The sequence below is a fragment of the Pseudochaenichthys georgianus genome, chromosome 17, assembly GCF_902827115.2.
Source record: "Pseudochaenichthys georgianus chromosome 17, fPseGeo1.2, whole genome shotgun sequence".
Taxonomy (NCBI): domain Eukaryota; kingdom Metazoa; phylum Chordata; class Actinopteri; order Perciformes; family Channichthyidae; genus Pseudochaenichthys; species Pseudochaenichthys georgianus.
The window spans coordinates 33,958,581-33,977,246 of record NC_047519.1 but is presented as its reverse complement, the minus strand read 5'-3'; the positions used below and the strand labels follow the sequence as shown (position 1 = coordinate 33,977,246).

General features: G+C 43.7%; 1 protein-coding gene across 1 annotated transcript in view; it reads left to right on the top strand.

The window, feature by feature from the left end:
• LOC117462090 (piezo-type mechanosensitive ion channel component 2) overlaps window positions 1–18,666 on the top strand; it is a 141,324-nt gene that overhangs the window by 50,041 nt on the left and 72,617 nt on the right. Inside the window, exons 9-17 of the mRNA XM_034104157.2 lie at window positions 1,112–1,231; window positions 2,220–2,255; window positions 3,586–3,703; window positions 5,547–5,716; window positions 13,054–13,290; window positions 13,823–13,943; window positions 15,629–15,822; window positions 17,145–17,293; window positions 18,155–18,328. Coding sequence (XP_033960048.1) covers window positions 1,112–1,231; window positions 2,220–2,255; window positions 3,586–3,703; window positions 5,547–5,716; window positions 13,054–13,290; window positions 13,823–13,943; window positions 15,629–15,822; window positions 17,145–17,293; window positions 18,155–18,328 — 1,319 coding nt within the window. The remainder of the gene's footprint in view (window positions 1–1,111; window positions 1,232–2,219; window positions 2,256–3,585; window positions 3,704–5,546; window positions 5,717–13,053; window positions 13,291–13,822; window positions 13,944–15,628; window positions 15,823–17,144; window positions 17,294–18,154; window positions 18,329–18,666) is intronic.

The following is an 18,666-nucleotide window of genomic DNA, read 5'->3' as shown; positions in this document are numbered from 1 at the left end:
ACTTTAGATGACTCTAATAATAAAACATAATTACAGCATCGCTCAGCAGCTGACAGCTTTGCTTGGCAGTGAAAACGCCACATAATGATGGATCCTATCTTCACAAACAGACAATAAAAAAAACGGCATGTATTGTTTCACAGTTAAAGAGGCCCTGTTATTCTTTTGGGGGTTTTCCCTTTCCTGTAATGGGTTTGTGTGTCATGGGTTAAGTTTCTCTCCCACACACTCCCCCCCCCCCTCTCTCTGAATCGCCTCCATTGGACTCTGTTTATTTCAGCATGATGACATCACTACGTAACACTTGCGCTTCTATTGGCTAGTGCTCCGACACATTGTACTTGATGTAAACACGATACAGTAGAGAAACAAAATGCAACTATGAGCCTGAAAATGAGCACAATAGGGCCAATACAACATGTGGACAATGCAGTTTGAGTTTATTTAAAAAGGATTGTTTCTGATTGCCATTTTTTTTATTTCTAAGAAAAACATTTAGCACCAAAGCCAGAGCGAGAAACACTAAAATAACTACAATAATGAAAAGTGAATTCCTCAATCAGGCGAAAAATGGGGGAGGCTGTGGATCAGTGGATAGTGTGCTGGACTTCGAATCAGGGGATAGCAAGTTCGAGTCCCACTGCCGTCAGCATGTCGTTGTGTCCCTGAAGACACTTCACCCCAAATTGCTCTTGTGGGGATTGTCCACAGGACTGAGTGTGTACGTCGCTTTGGATAAAAGCGTCTAACAAGTGTCATGTAATGTCATTTTTTTTTTTTATTAAACTGACGCTTAAAATTCCTAAAATATGCAAACTGCAAATAGAACAAGTTACATTTTCTTTCCATTGTGAAATTAACAAGAAAACAGGTCCTAACGGCTGAGCAACTGGCAAGTTAATAGCTTTTTCAACATGTCTCCTTCACATGTTGTGATAGTAGATGATGCAGTTCGCTGACTAAAGGTCACCCGACTCCTCCTCAGATTCGGCCCTCCTACACACTTCTTCAAAAGGCGCTGATTAAAACTGGGATTCTTGAAAGCAAGAGACTGCTTCTCCAGTGGAGGAAAGATATTTATCTTCCAAACTGTCTATCTTTGTTTTTTCAGGACGACAAGGAAGACGATATGTGTGAGGAGGAAGATCTGGATGGAAACACAACGAATCACGGGGCCAACAGGAAGAGGCAGCTGTGGTGGGAGTCACGCCAAGGCACAGATGAGAAAAACGTACGTCACGGTTATTACACACGGCTAACAGAGTATTGATTCCTGCACGGGTCGTGAAGTCGCCATCTTTTAGCTAGGGTATCATTATTTTCAACAGCCTTGAAAATATCATGAATATCTGAAGAATAGTTTGCTTCAACTTCTCATCTTCTGCTCATCAAGCTTTCCCAATTAACACATTTCCTTCTTACGACTGATAACTAATGTTGACCTGGAGCATTTTGGTTCAGTTGAGCTTTATTATTGGTTTAATTTGTAACGTTTCAAATGTAATGTATAAAGATAATACTATTATAATAACAAATTAGAAACACAGTTAAAAAAAACAATGGGAAATAAAAGCATAATGTAAATTAATGCAGAAAATAAATTCACAATCCAACAAATATATAGGTCATAGAAATACGATTAAAAATAAATACTGTAAAATTTAGGAGACAATATTTGTTTTTGATTCACTTTAAATAAAAATAATAAAAATACTAATAATAAAAGAAAATAATAGTAGTATTGATAATAATGAAAAAATAAATAATAGTAATATTGATAATAATGAGGAAATAAAAATAAATAATAAAAGAAAATACATAATAATAACAATAATTAAATTATATAAAATACATTATAAAAATGATAATAGTAATAATAAAAACAACATTTATTGCATTGAAAATGGTTATACTGTAAACTCAAGCGTACATCTTGCCTCACCGAGCCTCCCCTCCATCAGAGCCTCATCCCTGGAAAGACTTCAGCTGGAAGCGCTTTCTGACCTTGTTCCTATATCAAGGTCGGCGGTCTGTCTCCACCGGCCACCTCCTGAGGTTTGAAAGCTTTTAGGGTGTGCAGACGCAGACGAGTGATGGGCTTGATTCACAGACTTAGTTCCTGTATATCAGCGACTATAGAGAACAAGGAGGCCTTTGACTTCAGCAGCTCATCGATAACACACCTTGCCTTGTATGCTCTTTTTTTCTTCTCCTCCTAGCTCCTCTCCACCCAAGATGGCTTCAGTACAACTGAGGTGGGGGCTGCTCTGGATGTGTCTCAAATCTGTGCATCTTGACCCCCTTTTACCCTCAGACTTGCTGCAAGAAAAGGAATCATTGCAAAGTGCTTTTCACACTGCACCCTTAAAGGTCCCCTATTATACTGTTTTTCATCAATATATCACAGGTTTCAGATATTTACAAAACATGTCTCTGAAGGTCATTGCAGCATTACCCATAATCCCCTCTGTTTCAGCCCTGTTTCAAAAGTGCTGATTCTCTGTCTGTTACTTTAGATGAAAATAAGGAGATAAGGAGGGGGGGTTACCTTGGTTGCTGATTGGCTAATGGTTACCCAAGCCAAAAAAGCCTTATGACATCATAAAGTGGCCAAAATCTGATCAGCTCATTTTCAGACAGGTTTCTATAGAAATCGATCAGGACAAAAAGTGAGAGAATCTTTCCACAGAGGGGACACATGTTGATGTAGAAAAGACGTGAACAAGTGGATTTTGCACAATAGGTGACCTTTAAAGAACATGGTTATCATTTGCTGTGTTTAGAAGTTCACGTTTACCTCTTTTCCCTTTGTGTTTGTACCGTTTATCTGTCGTACTACACCGGCTCCATTCTCCACATGGAATCATTAAGCCACTGTGCTCAAGTGCCTCTGGGATTGAAACATGGAAAATGTCAGGACGTTTAAAAAAACAAACAAGTTATTGGTGTTTTGTTTTGGAAAATGTTTGAATCAGAATAGACAGTTGCAGGGATGACAGATTTGTTTAGGCCAACCTGGAAGTTAGCATCACCCTGGATCCCTTGACAAAAAGCCAGTGGGTCTTTTCAATTGGACTTTTAATCATTTCCAAAAATAAGCTCTGTGGCAAATAGCGTTTCGGATGAAATGGTCATATTGCCAGGTTTAAAAGTCATGATTTTGTCTGAGGCTGGAACAACTTTGGAAGTCTGTAGCTCGTATTTCTCATGTTTCCAAAAGCACAGAAAGGTAGTGGAAATATCCAAGTTACTCAATTCAGACGTTCATCTTATAAAAGGGTTGTTAGCGCCGTGTTTAAGGTCAGGGTTTGTCTGTGTTAAATGTAAGAATGTGCAGTGTGAAAAGTAGAAGAAATGCCTGTACCGCCCTACAAAGACAAAGTGTGGTGACTAAGCTGCTAACACTTAACTTATCTGAAACTTAAAATAAAAACACCAAATCTAACATCTGTTTTTTCCAGTTTGTGGATCAGTTTCTCCGGTTTGCCTTTGTGGGGCAGAACGCAGTACAGTAACGTGATCCCACGGCAGACCTGTTCTCTCAGATACAGAAGTGTATTTGTAATTTCTGATGATGATCTGCAGGCTGTTCCCATCTCAAACGGGACGTCCTTCGAGTTCGTCACCACTGAGAATGGACCGGTCTGCCTGGACTTATATTCCACCCCGCAGTATAAAATGGACCAGCCCAGCGATGGTACAGGTGAGCAGTTTAATGTCTTCTCTCTTCATTTAATTTAAAAGTGAATGACAAGTAAATACTGTAGAGTGAAACTACTGTGGAACGAAACGTTGTCACTATGAAATCAGAAGCGTATTTTGTGTCGTTATATATATAGTTGGATATCAGCAGGAAGTCTTTGCGTTTAGTTACACTGTAAACAAATGTATTTCCGAAGATATATTTTTCTTTAGGTAAGGCATGTTTATTTATATAGCACCTTTCAGCACCAGGCAATTCAAGGTGCTTTACAAAAATGAAAGACATTCAGATAAAGGCATTTAAAAACAGTAAAAGATAATAAAAGAAACATTAAAAGAAAAACAAAAAATGAAAGACATTAAGAAAATGACATTTAAAATCAGTCATTAAAAAGAAAAGGTAATAAAATAAACATTAAAAGATCAAAGTTACACTGCAGTCTAAGATATGAATAGTTCAATTATTTCGGTTCTTGATTTTTAATGTATTCACAGAACCTCCCTTTGGAAATCCGAACATTTCCGTCCCGATTGTTAATTTAGACTGATTGTTTTCACCATGTACATGTTTAAATAGTAAGCTTACTTTTGTTAAGACATACTCTCTCTCACATTTAGAAACTCCTTCTATCAAGTGTGCAGTGGATAATATTGATGTTATTATAAGGCAGTTGTTCCCAGTTTCTGGATGTAATTAAGAATTACAGAACAACATATATGCACTATGTTTATCGTTGATATTTTTGTTGTATTTTTTAAATAACTGCGGCAAAAATCATTGGATTTTCCTGCCTTAGACACATTCCTTTGTTTTGATCCCACCGCATTTAATTGTCTTCACTTGTACTTTGCACTTGAACTTGCTTAACTGCTCACAACTGAATTCACAGAATCAAGTGAAGGGGTAATTCACTGTTTCTACACGTCACAGTCAATTGGCTGCCCGTCATCAGCCTGTGCACACAGCTGCTTAATGTCTGCTGTTATGGAAGCAGCTTGGTAAAGTTGTTTTGGTCTTGCTAGTGGCTTCTTCTTTCTTTCTTTCTTTCTTTCAGTCTTTATTTCGAACAGATTAAAAAATAACAAATAACAAATGTGAAAAACAGAATACCGTATTGTTATAATACAGTAGTTATCCACATTCATGTATATTCAACAAAAAAAAAAAAACATTTCTTCATATTAATAATAATAATAATAAATCATATGTGTCCGAAAGCTTCTTTATTAAATTAAGATAAGAGGAGATAAAACTTTATTTATCCCGAAGGAAATTGTTGTGCCAGAGTTACAAAAATACAATAAACACAGCAGCACAATAGTAAAAGTGTACACTAAAAGTGCAGTGAAAAGCGTAATTAAATACATGAAACATAGACGGTCACATAATTAATGTAATTATTATCAGTGTGCAAAAAAAACGTAGTGGCAGTTACGTAATTGCACATTATCATGGCACATTATTAATAATAATAATATTGCACATGTTATGTAGCAGCGAGTGTTTTGTAATGATGGTAATGATATTTACCTTGCACATAGTGTTGGTGTGGAAGTTCTCAGTTTCCTTTCCTGAAGGGTGAAGATGAAGTCCGTCCATTCCCACATACCGGATGTTTGCTTTTAACTCTTGTACACACATTCATGATCTATGATGATGAATTGTTGTCCCATACTCGGGTCTAAAAGTCAGATTATCTTGTCCTCTGCTGGACAGATTTCCACTCTGTGTCTGTGTATATATAAACTCAACCCTGAATCACTGCAGTTTCTCACGTAACTCAATAATGTAACCGAGCCCCGTAAGTATTCTAACAGTGAGTCGTGTTTCTGTGTCCAACCAGAGAAGAAGAAGGAGGAGTGTGTGTATGAGGTGTCTGCTCCCCTGGAGGAGTCGGAGCTTGAAGGAGGAGAGGAGGAATCTAAGATGAAGAAAAGAGGAGTCGGTGCGATGGTTAAAATCTTCCACTTTGTCCTGAAACAGAGCTACATCTGTGCTCTCATAGCCATGATGGTGAGTACCGCAGATGTTGAAACGTAGGAGCTACAGACGCAGGCTTATGCTGCATTTTAGTCGGGAAATTCGAATTCCCTTATGAGAAACTGATGAATGGACACAGTTTGTCTTTTGTTATATTTGATAAAGTAATAAAGAAAGTCAATAATCAAACACAAATAAAATCGATCTCAAATGCAGGAACAGAGCAACTTCATCCACAGAGGATAACATAGCTTTGAACACAGTTTACAGTCACACTATATAGCAGAAAGAAAATAGCCAACTGGTCCCACCCATAAAGTATCTTAGGCATTATCTAAACATCCCCACCATTAAACCATAAAACCCCCCAGTCCTTAATTTGCAAATCCACCTTTTGCCCGTCCTGAAATGTCAATCCTAAACATATGTCTCTGTTACATGACACATATAGACTAAATACAATTTAACGGAGTAAAAGGCAATCGGAGTATAAGACATAATCTATATATATCATTTCAATTATCATATGATAATTTGGCACGACAGAAAACATTCAATATTACTTTGTTTATGAATTTAAAATGTATAACTGTTGCACAAATTACTTTGAGAATTTAATTTGAATACTGGAGAAGTCCGAAGTCATCCTCCTCTGTCCATACATGTACATGAAACTGCTGTGCAATGTGTTACGACTGGAGCACACCAAAACTGACCCAAATGCACGACTCCAAACAAAAGATTATTTAAAAAAAGGTTTTTACTGTGGTGATAAGCAAGGTAATCCATTCTCAAGGTTCAAAAACGATCTGGCACTTGGCACAGGGAACACACAGAATATATACACATACAAGGGACTCCACAGGTGCAAACAATAAGGGCGGGGCAGGTAATCAGGTCAGTGAACATACTGACGAGGTAGGAGTCGAACTACCTGAAATGAGAAAGGAAATAACAAAGTAAAACGATAGTTACGGCTGTAACTACGGTTCTATGAGTCCCGGATGACCGCCAGAGGCGGTGCTTTAGCACTGGATATGTCCATCGCGCGCATGCGCAGCTCGAGTACCAATAACAACAAAGTCACCTGTGACCCACGTGACACCGGCTATATCAGCCGGTATTGTCAGAGGATCTGTTCCCCGAATCTTCTCGCGAGCACACAAGAATTCTGAGTGACAGGGAACTCTGGCGGTCATCCGGGACTCATAGACCGTAGTTACAGCCGTAACTATCGTTCTATTTCGTCCCTACTGACCGCCAGAGGCGGTGCTTTAGCACTGGATGACCTATACCAACAATGTCATGAAGAATCCAAGCCCTTGCTCACCACTGGAAGCAGCGGAGCTCGGCAAAAGGACCACGCCCAAAGAATGGGGAGTGGCGACATTGACCTGATGACAACTGGAGAATGTGCCAGAAGACGCCCACGACGCCGCGGCGCAGATGGTCTCCAGGGGCACCCCTCTCAGGGCAGCCCAATATGTTGAGATGCTCCTTGTAGAGTGGCATCTCAGCCTGATGGCAGGGGGCGGCCACTGGCCCCGTAAGCCTGTGAGATGGTGTCGACAACCCAGTGGGGCAGCCACTGGTTAGAGGGCCTAACCTCCTTTAGTGCTGCCAGGGCAAACTCAAGAGTTGCTCCTCCTGCCGTATACAGGCAGTAGCCTTGATATACGCCCTTTGGGCACCCCCCGGGCACAGCAACTTCGATGTGCCGTACTCCTGAATGTCAAAGCGTGCCAGCTGGGCAGGCTGATTGAAGTGAGTTTGTGGAAGGACCCCGGGCGGGAATGCCACATTTGCCCCTGAGAGTCTCACCTCGGGCATGTATTGTTTATGGAGAGGACATGCAACTCCCCGACTCACTTCCCTGAGGCTATGGCAAGCAGAAATGCTGCCTTTGTGGGCAGCCACCTAAGCCCCACCTGGGCCAGGGGCTCGAAGGGAGGAGGTGATAGGGCATCCGGCAGCAAGGGCAGGTCCCAAGCCGGAGCCCTCGGGGTGCAAGGGGGACGCTGCCGTAAAGCCCCTCTCATAAAGAGGGACACCGACCTGTGGCACCCCGCCGTGGCGCCGTCGACCCGAACATGTTGGGCAGAATCGCAGCCACATAAATTCAGAGTGGAGTGAGAACGTCCACTATCTAGAAGGGACTGTTGTCTAAGCAACAATGTACATGCTGTCCCCAAGGAACACGCACATTCTTGCCCCCCAGTTGGGGTAGAAAGTGCGTGAGTGCAAGCTGCACGGCCCGAAGCTCGAGCACGTTGACCCGGCGCGCACTCTGCTGGGCAGACCACTGACCCTGAACGGTCCTGCCCTGCCGCACTGCACCCCACCCTGAGAGACATGCACCTATGGTGATGGTCTCCTGGCGGGATGGGATGGCGCCCATGGGCACGCCTACCAGAGATAGGCCCTGCCCCTCCAGCGTGACGGAGAGTGGAGCAATGCTGCGACACCCTGACTTCACTGTGCCTGTGCCACTTGGCGTCCAAGTGAAGGCTGTTCAGCCACATCTGCATGGGGCGCAACGACAGCGGGCCTAAGGGCCCAGCGGCCGAGGCAGCTGCCAGTCTGCCCAAGGGCCGGAGGAACTGAATATAAGGCACCCTCTTGCCCGGCCCACGTGGAAGTAGGCATCCCTCGGTTGGGAACCACTCCACCTGTGCGTATGCAGTAGTCAGCATATAGAATGGCAGCACCTTTAGGAATCTGTTGACTCCTCTGAGGTCCAAGATCGGGCGAAATCCGCCGACTTTCTTGCTCACGAGAAAGTATGCCGAGTAGAACCCCCTGGCTAAGCAGAGGGTCTTACTGGGTTGATTGCGTCCTTGGACAAAAGGACGGACAACTCTTGGCCCAGAGGTAGGGCCCCTGCCGGATCGCTGACGACTGTCAATTAGACCCAGCCGAAGGCTAGGGGCCGGAGCTGCGGTCCGTACCCCTGGGTTAAGGTGAAAACCACCCAAGGGACGGAAGTACAGACTGCCCAGAAACTGAGCTGCTGCTGGGAAAGCAGCCGCCGACCACCCCCGGGATTTCAGAGCCCAGCCCCCCGGACCCTGGAGCCTCTTGGGGGGTTCCGGTAAGGCTCTGGGGCACGAGGCCGCCTGGAAGGCGGGCGACATGGGGCACGAAAGTCATTGGGAGGCGGTTGAGTGGGCCGCTAAGACCTCTGCAGACCACCCCTGTAATCCAGCGGCTGAGTGCGGCTGCTAGAGCGGCCCCTGGGCCTGCTGGGAGTGGGCACAGGTCTGCGAGGACCCGAGTGCTGCTGCCTGGTCTGCCTAGCTTGGGCGGCACACTCCAGTGCCTCCAGGGCAGCTGATCTAAACAGCTCCCCTGGCTCGACTGGTACGCGACGGAGGACTCTCCGTCCACCGGAAGGAGGGGCGCCAACCGAAGGAGGGGCGCCAACCGAAGGACTTCATCATGCCCCTATCGGCAGCTAGCCGATTCACTTTAGAGGACAGCCTATTTCTAGTCCTTCTATTGGGGGGAGCACACAAAGCCATCGCTCCCTCAAGTCGCCGGGAACGGCCGAATTGATCTGGAGGAGTACGTGACAAGGAGAGGTGTCTGTTGGCTGCTGCCAGACGTTCCACCTCAGTGATTCGAGCCACTCTGAGCACCCGAGGCATGCAGCTACAGCTCATGCAGGCGTTTACCATGAGAACCTCCCTCAGATGCTCGAATTTCGTCCCCACTGACCGCCAGAAGCGGCCGAGGCAGGAGGGGCAGCGGTCGTGGCCGTCCTCGGGCTCAAGAGAAACCCTACAGGCGCTACATGAATGAACCATTCTGTAGGTAGCCAGATGCAGCGTAGCCGGGAGCGGGTGCGGGAACACAGCCTTCACCAGCTACCTGCTTAATGGAAAGAGTAGAGCGTTGCTGCTACTCGCCGAACAGAAAGAGGGATGTAATTACACCCACGTTACGGCAGAGGGAGCGGGAGCGAGATCACTGCCTTCACCTAGCTGGATTAGTAAATAAGGCAGTTTACCAAGAGCGGGGGCGAAAACCCTGCCTTCACTGGCTGAGCTAGAGGTGAGTGCCAGATGCAGCGTAACCGGGAGCGGGTGCGGGAACACAGCCTTCACCAGCTACCTGCTTAACAGAATAAACAAGGCAGTTTAGCGTCTACCAGGAGCGGGGGCGAGAACACTGCCTTCACTGGTTGAGTTAGAGACGGATGCCAGATGCAGTGTAACCGGGAGCGGGTGCGGGAACACAGCCTTCACCGGCTACCTGCTTAACGGAGAAACAAGGCAGTTCCGCGTCTACCAGGAGCGGGGGCGAGAACACTGCCTTCACCGGCTACCTGCTTAACAGAAAAACAAGGCAGTTCAGCGTCTACCAGGAGCGGGGGCGAGAACTGCCTTCACTGGTTGAGTTAGAGACGAATGCCAGATGCAGCGTAACCGGGAGCGGGTGCGGGAACACAGCCTTCACCAGCTACCTGCTTAACAGAAAAAACAAGGCGGTTTGGCGTCTACCAGGAGCGGGGGCGAGAACTGCCTTCACTGGTTGAGTTAGAGACGAATGCCAGATGCAGTGTAACCGGGAGCGGGTGCGGGAACACAGCCTTCACCAGCTACCTGCTTAACGGAAAAACGAGGTCGTTTGGCGTCTACCAGGAGCGGGGGCGAGAACTGCCTTCACTGGTTAAGTTAGAATCGAACGCCAGATGCAGTGTAACCGGGAGCGGGTGCGGGAACACAGCCTTCACCGGCTACCTGCTGAACGGGAAGAGTAGAGCGGTGCTACTACTCGCCGAACAGAAAAAGGGATGTAGCTACATCCGCATTACCAGTAGAGGGAGCGGGAGCGAGAGCACTGCCTTCACCTAGCTGGGTAAAATAAAGAAGCTAACAGTATACGCAAGACGTTAGCCGAGCGGCTGCTGCTAACGATCAAGCGAGATCAAGTCAAATAACACACATGTTTAAGACCAGATAACTAGCTTCTAAAGAATAGAATAGCACAGAGCCGTAGTTACAGCAGTAACCATGGCCAGGGCTCACACGGCATCGAACCGTAGTTACAGTAGTAACTATGGCCAGTACTTACACGGCTTAGAACCGTAGTTACAGTCGTAACTCTGGCCAGTACTTGCACGGCTTGGATACTTACACAGCATAGAGCCGTAGTTATAGTAGTAACTCTGGCCAGTACTTGCACGGCTTGGAACCGTAGTTACAGTAGTAACTATGGCCAGTACTTACATGGTTTAGAACCGTAGTTACAGTAGTAACTATGGCCAGTACTTACACAGCATAGAGCCGTAGTTACGGTATTGCCTATGGCCAGTACGTGCACGGCTTGGAACCGTAGTTACAGTAGTAACTATGGCCAGTACTTACGGCTTAACCCCGTAGTTACAGTATTAACTATGGCCAGTCCTTACACAGCTTGGAACCGTAGTTACAGTAGTAATTATGGCCAGTACTTACGGCTTAGAACCTTAGTTACAATAGTAACTGTGGCCGGTGCCTAAAAGTGTCAGCCAACGGCTGCCCACTAGACAATATAATATTGGGAGGATGAAATCCTCCTTAATGGCCATACATGCAGAGCACACGACACACACAGTGAAGATTGTTCTCTGCATATCGTCCTAGTGCTAAGAGTCTAGTACTAGGAGCAGTAAATACAACGATATAGCGCTACTGCAACCATACCATGCGTTTACCGGGAGCAGCAGCGAGAGCACTGCCCTCACCGGCTGAGTTAAATAATGAAGCTTAACCGTACATGCAAGGTGTTAGCCAAGCGGCTGCTGCTAACAATCAAGCAACCAAGTCAGAACACAATGTTAAGACCAGATAATTAGCTTCTAAGAAGAGAACAGCCCGCATAGAACCGTGTCTGGTTACAGTAGTAACCGCTTATGCCGAGCACACAGCACCCGCCGTGAAGATGTTCTCTGCATATCATCCTAGTGCTAGGAGTCTAGTACTAGGAGCAGTAATACAACGATCTAGCGCTACTGCAATCAAACCCTATGCTACAGGGAGCGGGAGCACTGCCCTGAGTTAATAGTTAAGCTCAACAGCAAGGTGTTAGCCAAGCGGCTGCTGCTAACAATCAAGCGACCAAGTCAGAACACAAATGTTAAGACCAGATAATAGCTTCTAGAAAATAGAAAGTACTTACCTTACTTTCTGCATCTAAACGAAAAACGGGTTTAAAGTATGACACTCTTGGCTTTCCATACTAAATCGAATGAGGGACGCAGCCAAAGCTGGGACTCAAATGCTAATGATAGCTCGGGCACAACGCCACAAGCAGAACTTTCAAAAGAGCATAAGGGCAACTTTATGGGAGAGGAAGCGGGAACACTGTCGTCACCAGAAAGTCTAAGCCACAAACAATAAGACGGTAATCAGGACAACTTGGCTGGGAGCGGGTGTGGAAACACAGCCATCACCAGCAACAAGCTGACACAAACCTGTCTGTCGAGGCTCTGCACAGCCGGCGCAGCTCCTGGAGGACGCGTCTAACGACCCGTAGCCCCGACAGTCAGTCGCGAAGCTTCACGCGGCCAGCTGTTTGCAGAGAAATCCCTCAGATCAAACGTTCAAACCTGAACGCTGTAGGCTACGAAAACGTAGCCACGGTACCCTCGCGCAGCGAGAAGATGAAAAGGAACAGATCCTCTGACAATACCGGCTGATATAGCCGGTGTCACGTGGGTCACAGGTGACTTTGTTGTTATTGGTACTCGAGCTGCGCATGCGCGCGATGGACATATCCAGTGCTAAAGCACCGCCTCTGGCGGTCAGTAGGGACGAAATAGAACAGGAAATGGCAGACACGGACTTGACAATATAAACTAACAGAGAAATAATATTAACAAATCTGACGAGACACAACACAATGCAAACCTGTGGAGGCAAGAATAACTACATTACAGTTTAAAACTCAATTGTATTCATCATAAGTTTCCTGCATCATTAAGAGCAAAACACGTCCATGTCTTGGTTCACAGACGGATTACTGGACAGGTTGGGGGTCTCCTAAGCAGACCTTTCGTTTGAATTTACTGCTGACATGTCTTGTTAGGAAGTCACAGACAAAAATAAAAAGACCTAAAAGATGTGTTTTTGAATCTGTGACTCTTGTTCTTATGTAGAAGTGATGGGGGCCTTTTATATCTCCCATTGTTTTACAATCCGAATATGTCTGAGTAACCAAACTTGTGCTGACATATATGACATGTAGGTCTATGTGATGTTGTACCTCTGTAAACTAACAGAGTGAAAACTGCATGAACGCCGAGTGTCAGATCTCTGTATTTGACCTCCATTAGTCCTTCATCAGCAGCATCGTCCTAACAGTAAGTTAAATGTTGTGTTGTTCAGGTGTGGAGCATCACTTACGTCAGCTGGCTGACGTTTGTCTTCCTCATGTGGTCGTGCACGCTGTGGATGGTGAGGGACCGGCGGCGCTACGCCATGCTGTCCTCGCCCTTCATGGTCGCTTACGGAAACCTGGTCATAAGTCTGCAGTACATCTTTACCTTTGAGAACCTGGATCCTGACCAATACTCAGGGTTCTTTGTCAGAAAGAATAACCCTTTCCACTCAATTTCATCCAAGGTTTGGAGTTTAAAATATACTTTATTTTGTCAGTGCCATGTATTTCTGTCTACTAAAAGAACATAGATTGAGTGACAACCTCTGATGTAATATGTTCTTGGAGTTATAATGTGAGAAATGTACTCTGTATGAAGCTAATGGGATACGCTGTAACAACTGGTTCTCTCTAGCAATCAATGTATCAGATCAAAGTGGGCAGCTTTACAATTCCTCCTGGAAAAAGAAGGGTTTGTCCTGTTTGATGAACTGTGTCCGTCAGACTTTTAGTGGGATGTTTATTATCATCATACTACACAGTGCATATGTAAGGATGCACAATGATATCACACTTATCAAACTGTATTTTGTTTTGCTTTATTTAAAGTGTCAGATGTGTGCAACATGTGCCTGACACTTTAGAAACTCAAGTCTGATAGTATATATATATATATATATACTGTTTCCTCTGTTGTTTTGACCACCCATATTCTGCTTTGAGCAAAGTCATTGCTTTCCTTTCTGTTTGTCTAAACATTTTATTTGTTGTGTGCAGATCATGTGTCTGCTGACCTTTTGGCTTCTGCTGAGACAAACACTTACAGAGAGAGAGGAAAAACTAAAAGAAGAAAGTGTCAGTCTCTCAGACGTTCATGTGGAGGATGAGAAGAAGAAAGGTAAATCCAGGGCGTCTCATTTTGTGAGATGCGCACTGAAGAGACTTGCAATTACTTGCAATTATTTGCCCTAGACTTCTGCTTTCAGACGTAGTTAATACTACTAGATAATAAGTTATTACCCTAGATCAGGGGTGGGGAACCTTTTTCCTCTCAAGGGCCATTTAAACGTTTTCAACATCCTCCGAGGGCCGTACAAATTATTGACCTCTGCTTAAAAATCACAGCCCATTCATTTGGCCTTTCTTTCATGCTGTGCAAAGAAAAAGCAACCTCTTAATCCAGATATCTCGCCATGACTCGCGTATGCATTCACGTGCACGGTTGTGGCATGACCACCAAACAGAAAGATATGGACACAAGATGTGTGCAAATGTATTTAGTTTCCTATCCATGGACATGATTTAAGTGGGGGGGACCAACCTCCTCTAGGGGGGTCTGGGGGCATGCTCCCCGGGAAGATTTATTTTTTAAATATTGAAGTTGAAAGCATCAATCTGGTGTACTTTGAGAGCAACATTAAGAGATCTATGGATACATCTCTCAACACCCATATGAAACAGAACTGTAAGCAGATTTACTTTTTCTTTATGGATATTTTACAAATCATTCTCCTTTCAAACTGTATTCTTGTTTATTAATAACAACTTTTTTTTACTGTCATATAGTATTTTATACCTGTTTACTTTATTCTCTTATTTTTTGATAACTATAATGATCATATAAAGATGGGCCTTTACCTCACTGGTTGGAGAAAAAGCTTCTTATATTCGTTAGCATAGCTAGCTAACCAGATGCTAATAACAACAAAGTTATTGACTGTATGATCAGAATGACAGATCGCCACTGGGCTTTCAACTAAAGACACAGCCACGCAGAAACTGCGGCATGTGTAGCCTACGGACTTATGGGAACTGCAATTTTTTTGAAGTCACGGAGTGGCGTTCTGGTGCTCTCCGTCAGCACTGCACCACTGTCAGACGAGACATATACCACGTGATGACACGTTAGGCTCGTGTTGTGTTCAAGGACCCTGACTGTTGCCAGGAAAAACAGGCACTCGCTCGTTTAATTATTTTGCGGTCTAGATTTCTTTAATTTTTTTCTTTTTTGCGTGTGTTTATAAATTAGCTCGAGGGCCAAACCAAATGGTCTCGCCCGGGGGCCGGAGGTTCCCCACCCCTGCCCTAGATAATAATCCAATGCAGAGGAAATATTGTAAAATAACACATTATTTTATATATATTATGTATATTATTTATCCATGTATATTTATATAGTCTTAAAGTTACCACCGGCCCTTTTAGTGCAGCCAAAATTCTAATGTGGCCCGCGATGAAATTGAGTTTGACACCATAGTGTGTTACAAACAGTGGCAGACTGGCCATCGGGACGTTTAATGTACAATTTAATGTACCGAAGTGGGCCGGTCGAGAGTCCCGGGCTGATTTTTAGTCCCAGTCCGCCCCTGGTTACAAACCATCGATTTAATGTTTATCTTGTGCTTGCAAAAGCCAAATAGGGTGGATTAAAGTAAAGTGTTAGAAATCAGAAAAAAATGTTTGTCAAATGTTGTTTTTACAATGTGTATGTTCCAGTTTGTGTGAATGCAGGTTATTTAGGAAGGTCTGAAGTTAGTCAGTAGGGCAGTGCAGATTTTTCTGATTGGCTGCTGTGTTTTATAGAGGAAGAGGCGTCTGAGGAGGGAGGGGAGCAGGACATCATGCACGTTCTGGGCAGCATGGTCATGGCTCTGCTGATCAAATACTGGATCTACATCTGCGGGGGAATGTTCTTCCTCGTCAGCTTCGAGGGAACCATCGTCATGTACAAGATCATCTACATGATGATGTTCCTCTCCTGCGTGGCGCTCTACCAGGTAACAAAACATACCTGTGTACACATGTAACTAGATGGAAATGTTCCTTGTGATACTCAACACGCTATAAAAGACGTAGTTATCTTCACTGTGCAACATTTTGTCCACATTCTTTAAAGGCGACCTATCATGCAAAATGCACTTTTTGATGTCTTTTATACATAAATATGTGTCCCCGGTGCGTCGGGGAACTCACAAAGTGTCAGCAAATAAAACCCTCTCTCTTTTCCTCCGTACCCAAATCTCTAAAAACGGGGCTACAACGGAGCTGATCCAGATTTGCGTCCGCTATGACGTAATATCGGAAATGTGGGCTGGCTTTACGCCCACGGCACTATCAGAAAGTTGCCATCAGAAGCAATACCGACGTGTTTTGGACGTAATATGGTCGGTGTTTACATTAGCATCGCTAACACTCAGAGCTAACCTGTACTGGAGAGCATGTGTGTGAAGAAGCAGGAAATTAAAAAAGTAACTCACCGTGTGGTAAACCCGCAAGAGAGAAAGCCTTTGAGCTCCATACTGTTTCAGAAATAGTCCTTGATGTGGTTTAGAACATGGTATGGCATTTAATCACGGCAGCATTTAGCTGTATCTCCGTAGAATTCTGAGCAGGCACAAGCTCCCCTTTTCTTTTCAAGCTAAGGACCCCAAATCCATGTTTTTCTAACAGGGCTGGAATAGAGGGATATGCGGGATGTCGAAAAGGCATGATCTGTTTGGTATTTTGAGCAAAACACTTCATAGACATGTTTGTTATATATTATATATCTGAGACCCATAATATATGCCTAAAAATAGCATACTATAATAGGAGACCTTTAAACATCTATTATTTCTGTATCCGTATCTTCTGATTCAAGCGCACAAATTAAAACAGATAAGATGTTTATTGAAATCCTTAAAAAACGTTCTGATCTGTCTGACCATAACACATTTCCAAATATACCCTACACACTTCCAAAAAGTCTCTTTCATTTCCTAAAATCTTTATCTTATAAGTCCTTTGAAAACAAAGTGGTGTTTTACTACTGAATGTGTAAATAAATAACAAGCATCTTCGTATTCCAAGTTTGAATATGGATAGGAACACTGTAACGTTTCCAAAGATTACATTTCCCAATTACAGAAGCTGCTGACATTTTTTGTATGCCATAAAAAGTGTGTGTACATAATCCACCCTGTATTGAAAACGCTTTTATAACTCTACTGGAGTCAAAACAAAGCAGTAACCCTACATCCAGATGTGTTCTGTGATACATTTCGTGCATTAAAGCTGCGGAGAATTCATTCCCCCGATAATCACCATGACTCCTGTTTAGGTGCACTACGAGTGGTGGCGGAGGATCCTGAAGTACTTCTGGATGTCGGTGGTGATGTACACCATGCTCGTCCTCACACTGGTCTACACCTTCCAGTTCAACATCTCCCTGCCTTTCTGGAGAGACCAGCTGGGAGTGAAGAAAGAACAGTGAGCTCCTCAGAATAACCTTAATTACTGTATAGGCACACTGATATTTGAATGTTATAAAATAAACAGTGACATAGAATAACATTTCAGGGACTTTCATATACTGTACTGTTAGTAGCTCCAACACACAACGTTTTAAAGACTGTCCTCCGCTCTCAAATGTTAGTGGTTTGAAAAAAAATTCATGGTGAGAAGGTGAGAACAGAAAGCACTTCCTGCAAAATAGAAAAAACTCAGTTATGCAAATTCCAAAGATTCAAAGTCACAAATTCATGAGAAAAAAGAAGAATTTGTTTTTTCTTGACATTTTTTTAGTTGTTTTTTAATCATAAATTCCCCAATTTCATTTCAGAGAATATCCAAGTTATTTTACTTGGATATTTCTGACTTAAATGTCAGAAATTCAGATTGTATGCCAGAGTATTACCCCCTTCCCCAACGGCATGTCTTTCTTTTGCCGTAATTCATGTAAAACGCAATAACCAAGAATACATTGTATGAACTGTAGGTGTCTTCAGTTCAAACAAGTTTAGGGAAGTGAAGCAAAAGGTGATGAGCAGATTTCTTGGCCCTGCCTTTTTTCATTTTCCTGCACATGGTATTTTAAAAGGTTATGGGTAATTGTATATTATAAGAGTAGCACTACATAAACCCCTATTGTATACCATCCGGAAATGACAACAAATTCATTCTCTTTATAAACTTTCATTATTGAGAGTATTTTTATTTGTTTTATTAACCTTCTTTTGTCATCAATCATTTGAAAGCATTCATTAATGAGAAGTTTTACTCGCATATACTGCAAAATGATATAAGCTCACATGTTTTCTCCTGTTTCCTCTATTTTTTCCCATCATGCAGTTTGAAGGACCTCGGCCTTGAGCAGTTCAAACTCACCGTTCTGTTCACCAGGATTTTTATTCCCACGTCCTTCCTGCTGGTGTGTATTCTCCACATGCACTACTTCCACGACCGCTTCCTGCAGCTCACAGACCTCCAGGCTGTCTTGGCTAAAGAGGAGAGCACGATCTACAGGTGAGACGCGTTACGTTTGTTACGTTAGGTCCAAAAACTCATTGAGAAGTTGACTTTTCTTTTGTAACTGGTTGGTTCATACAGCGAAGTAAAATAGCCCCACAGGCTAATAATCAATCGGTTCTTATAGTCGCTTTATATTTTATTATACATTGGTGTTAAGAAGTAGGCCATTGGTTTGATCTATTTATGACTGTTTCTCAATCAGATGGATATGTTGGATTGTGTTCGTTGTTCTCGCGTCCAGGAGAGAAGTTAAAATAAAGAGACGAATGGAGTCTCTGAAAAGGTTCAATTTGGTACTTTAAGTAGCGTGGTAATGAAACAAACAGTGGAGA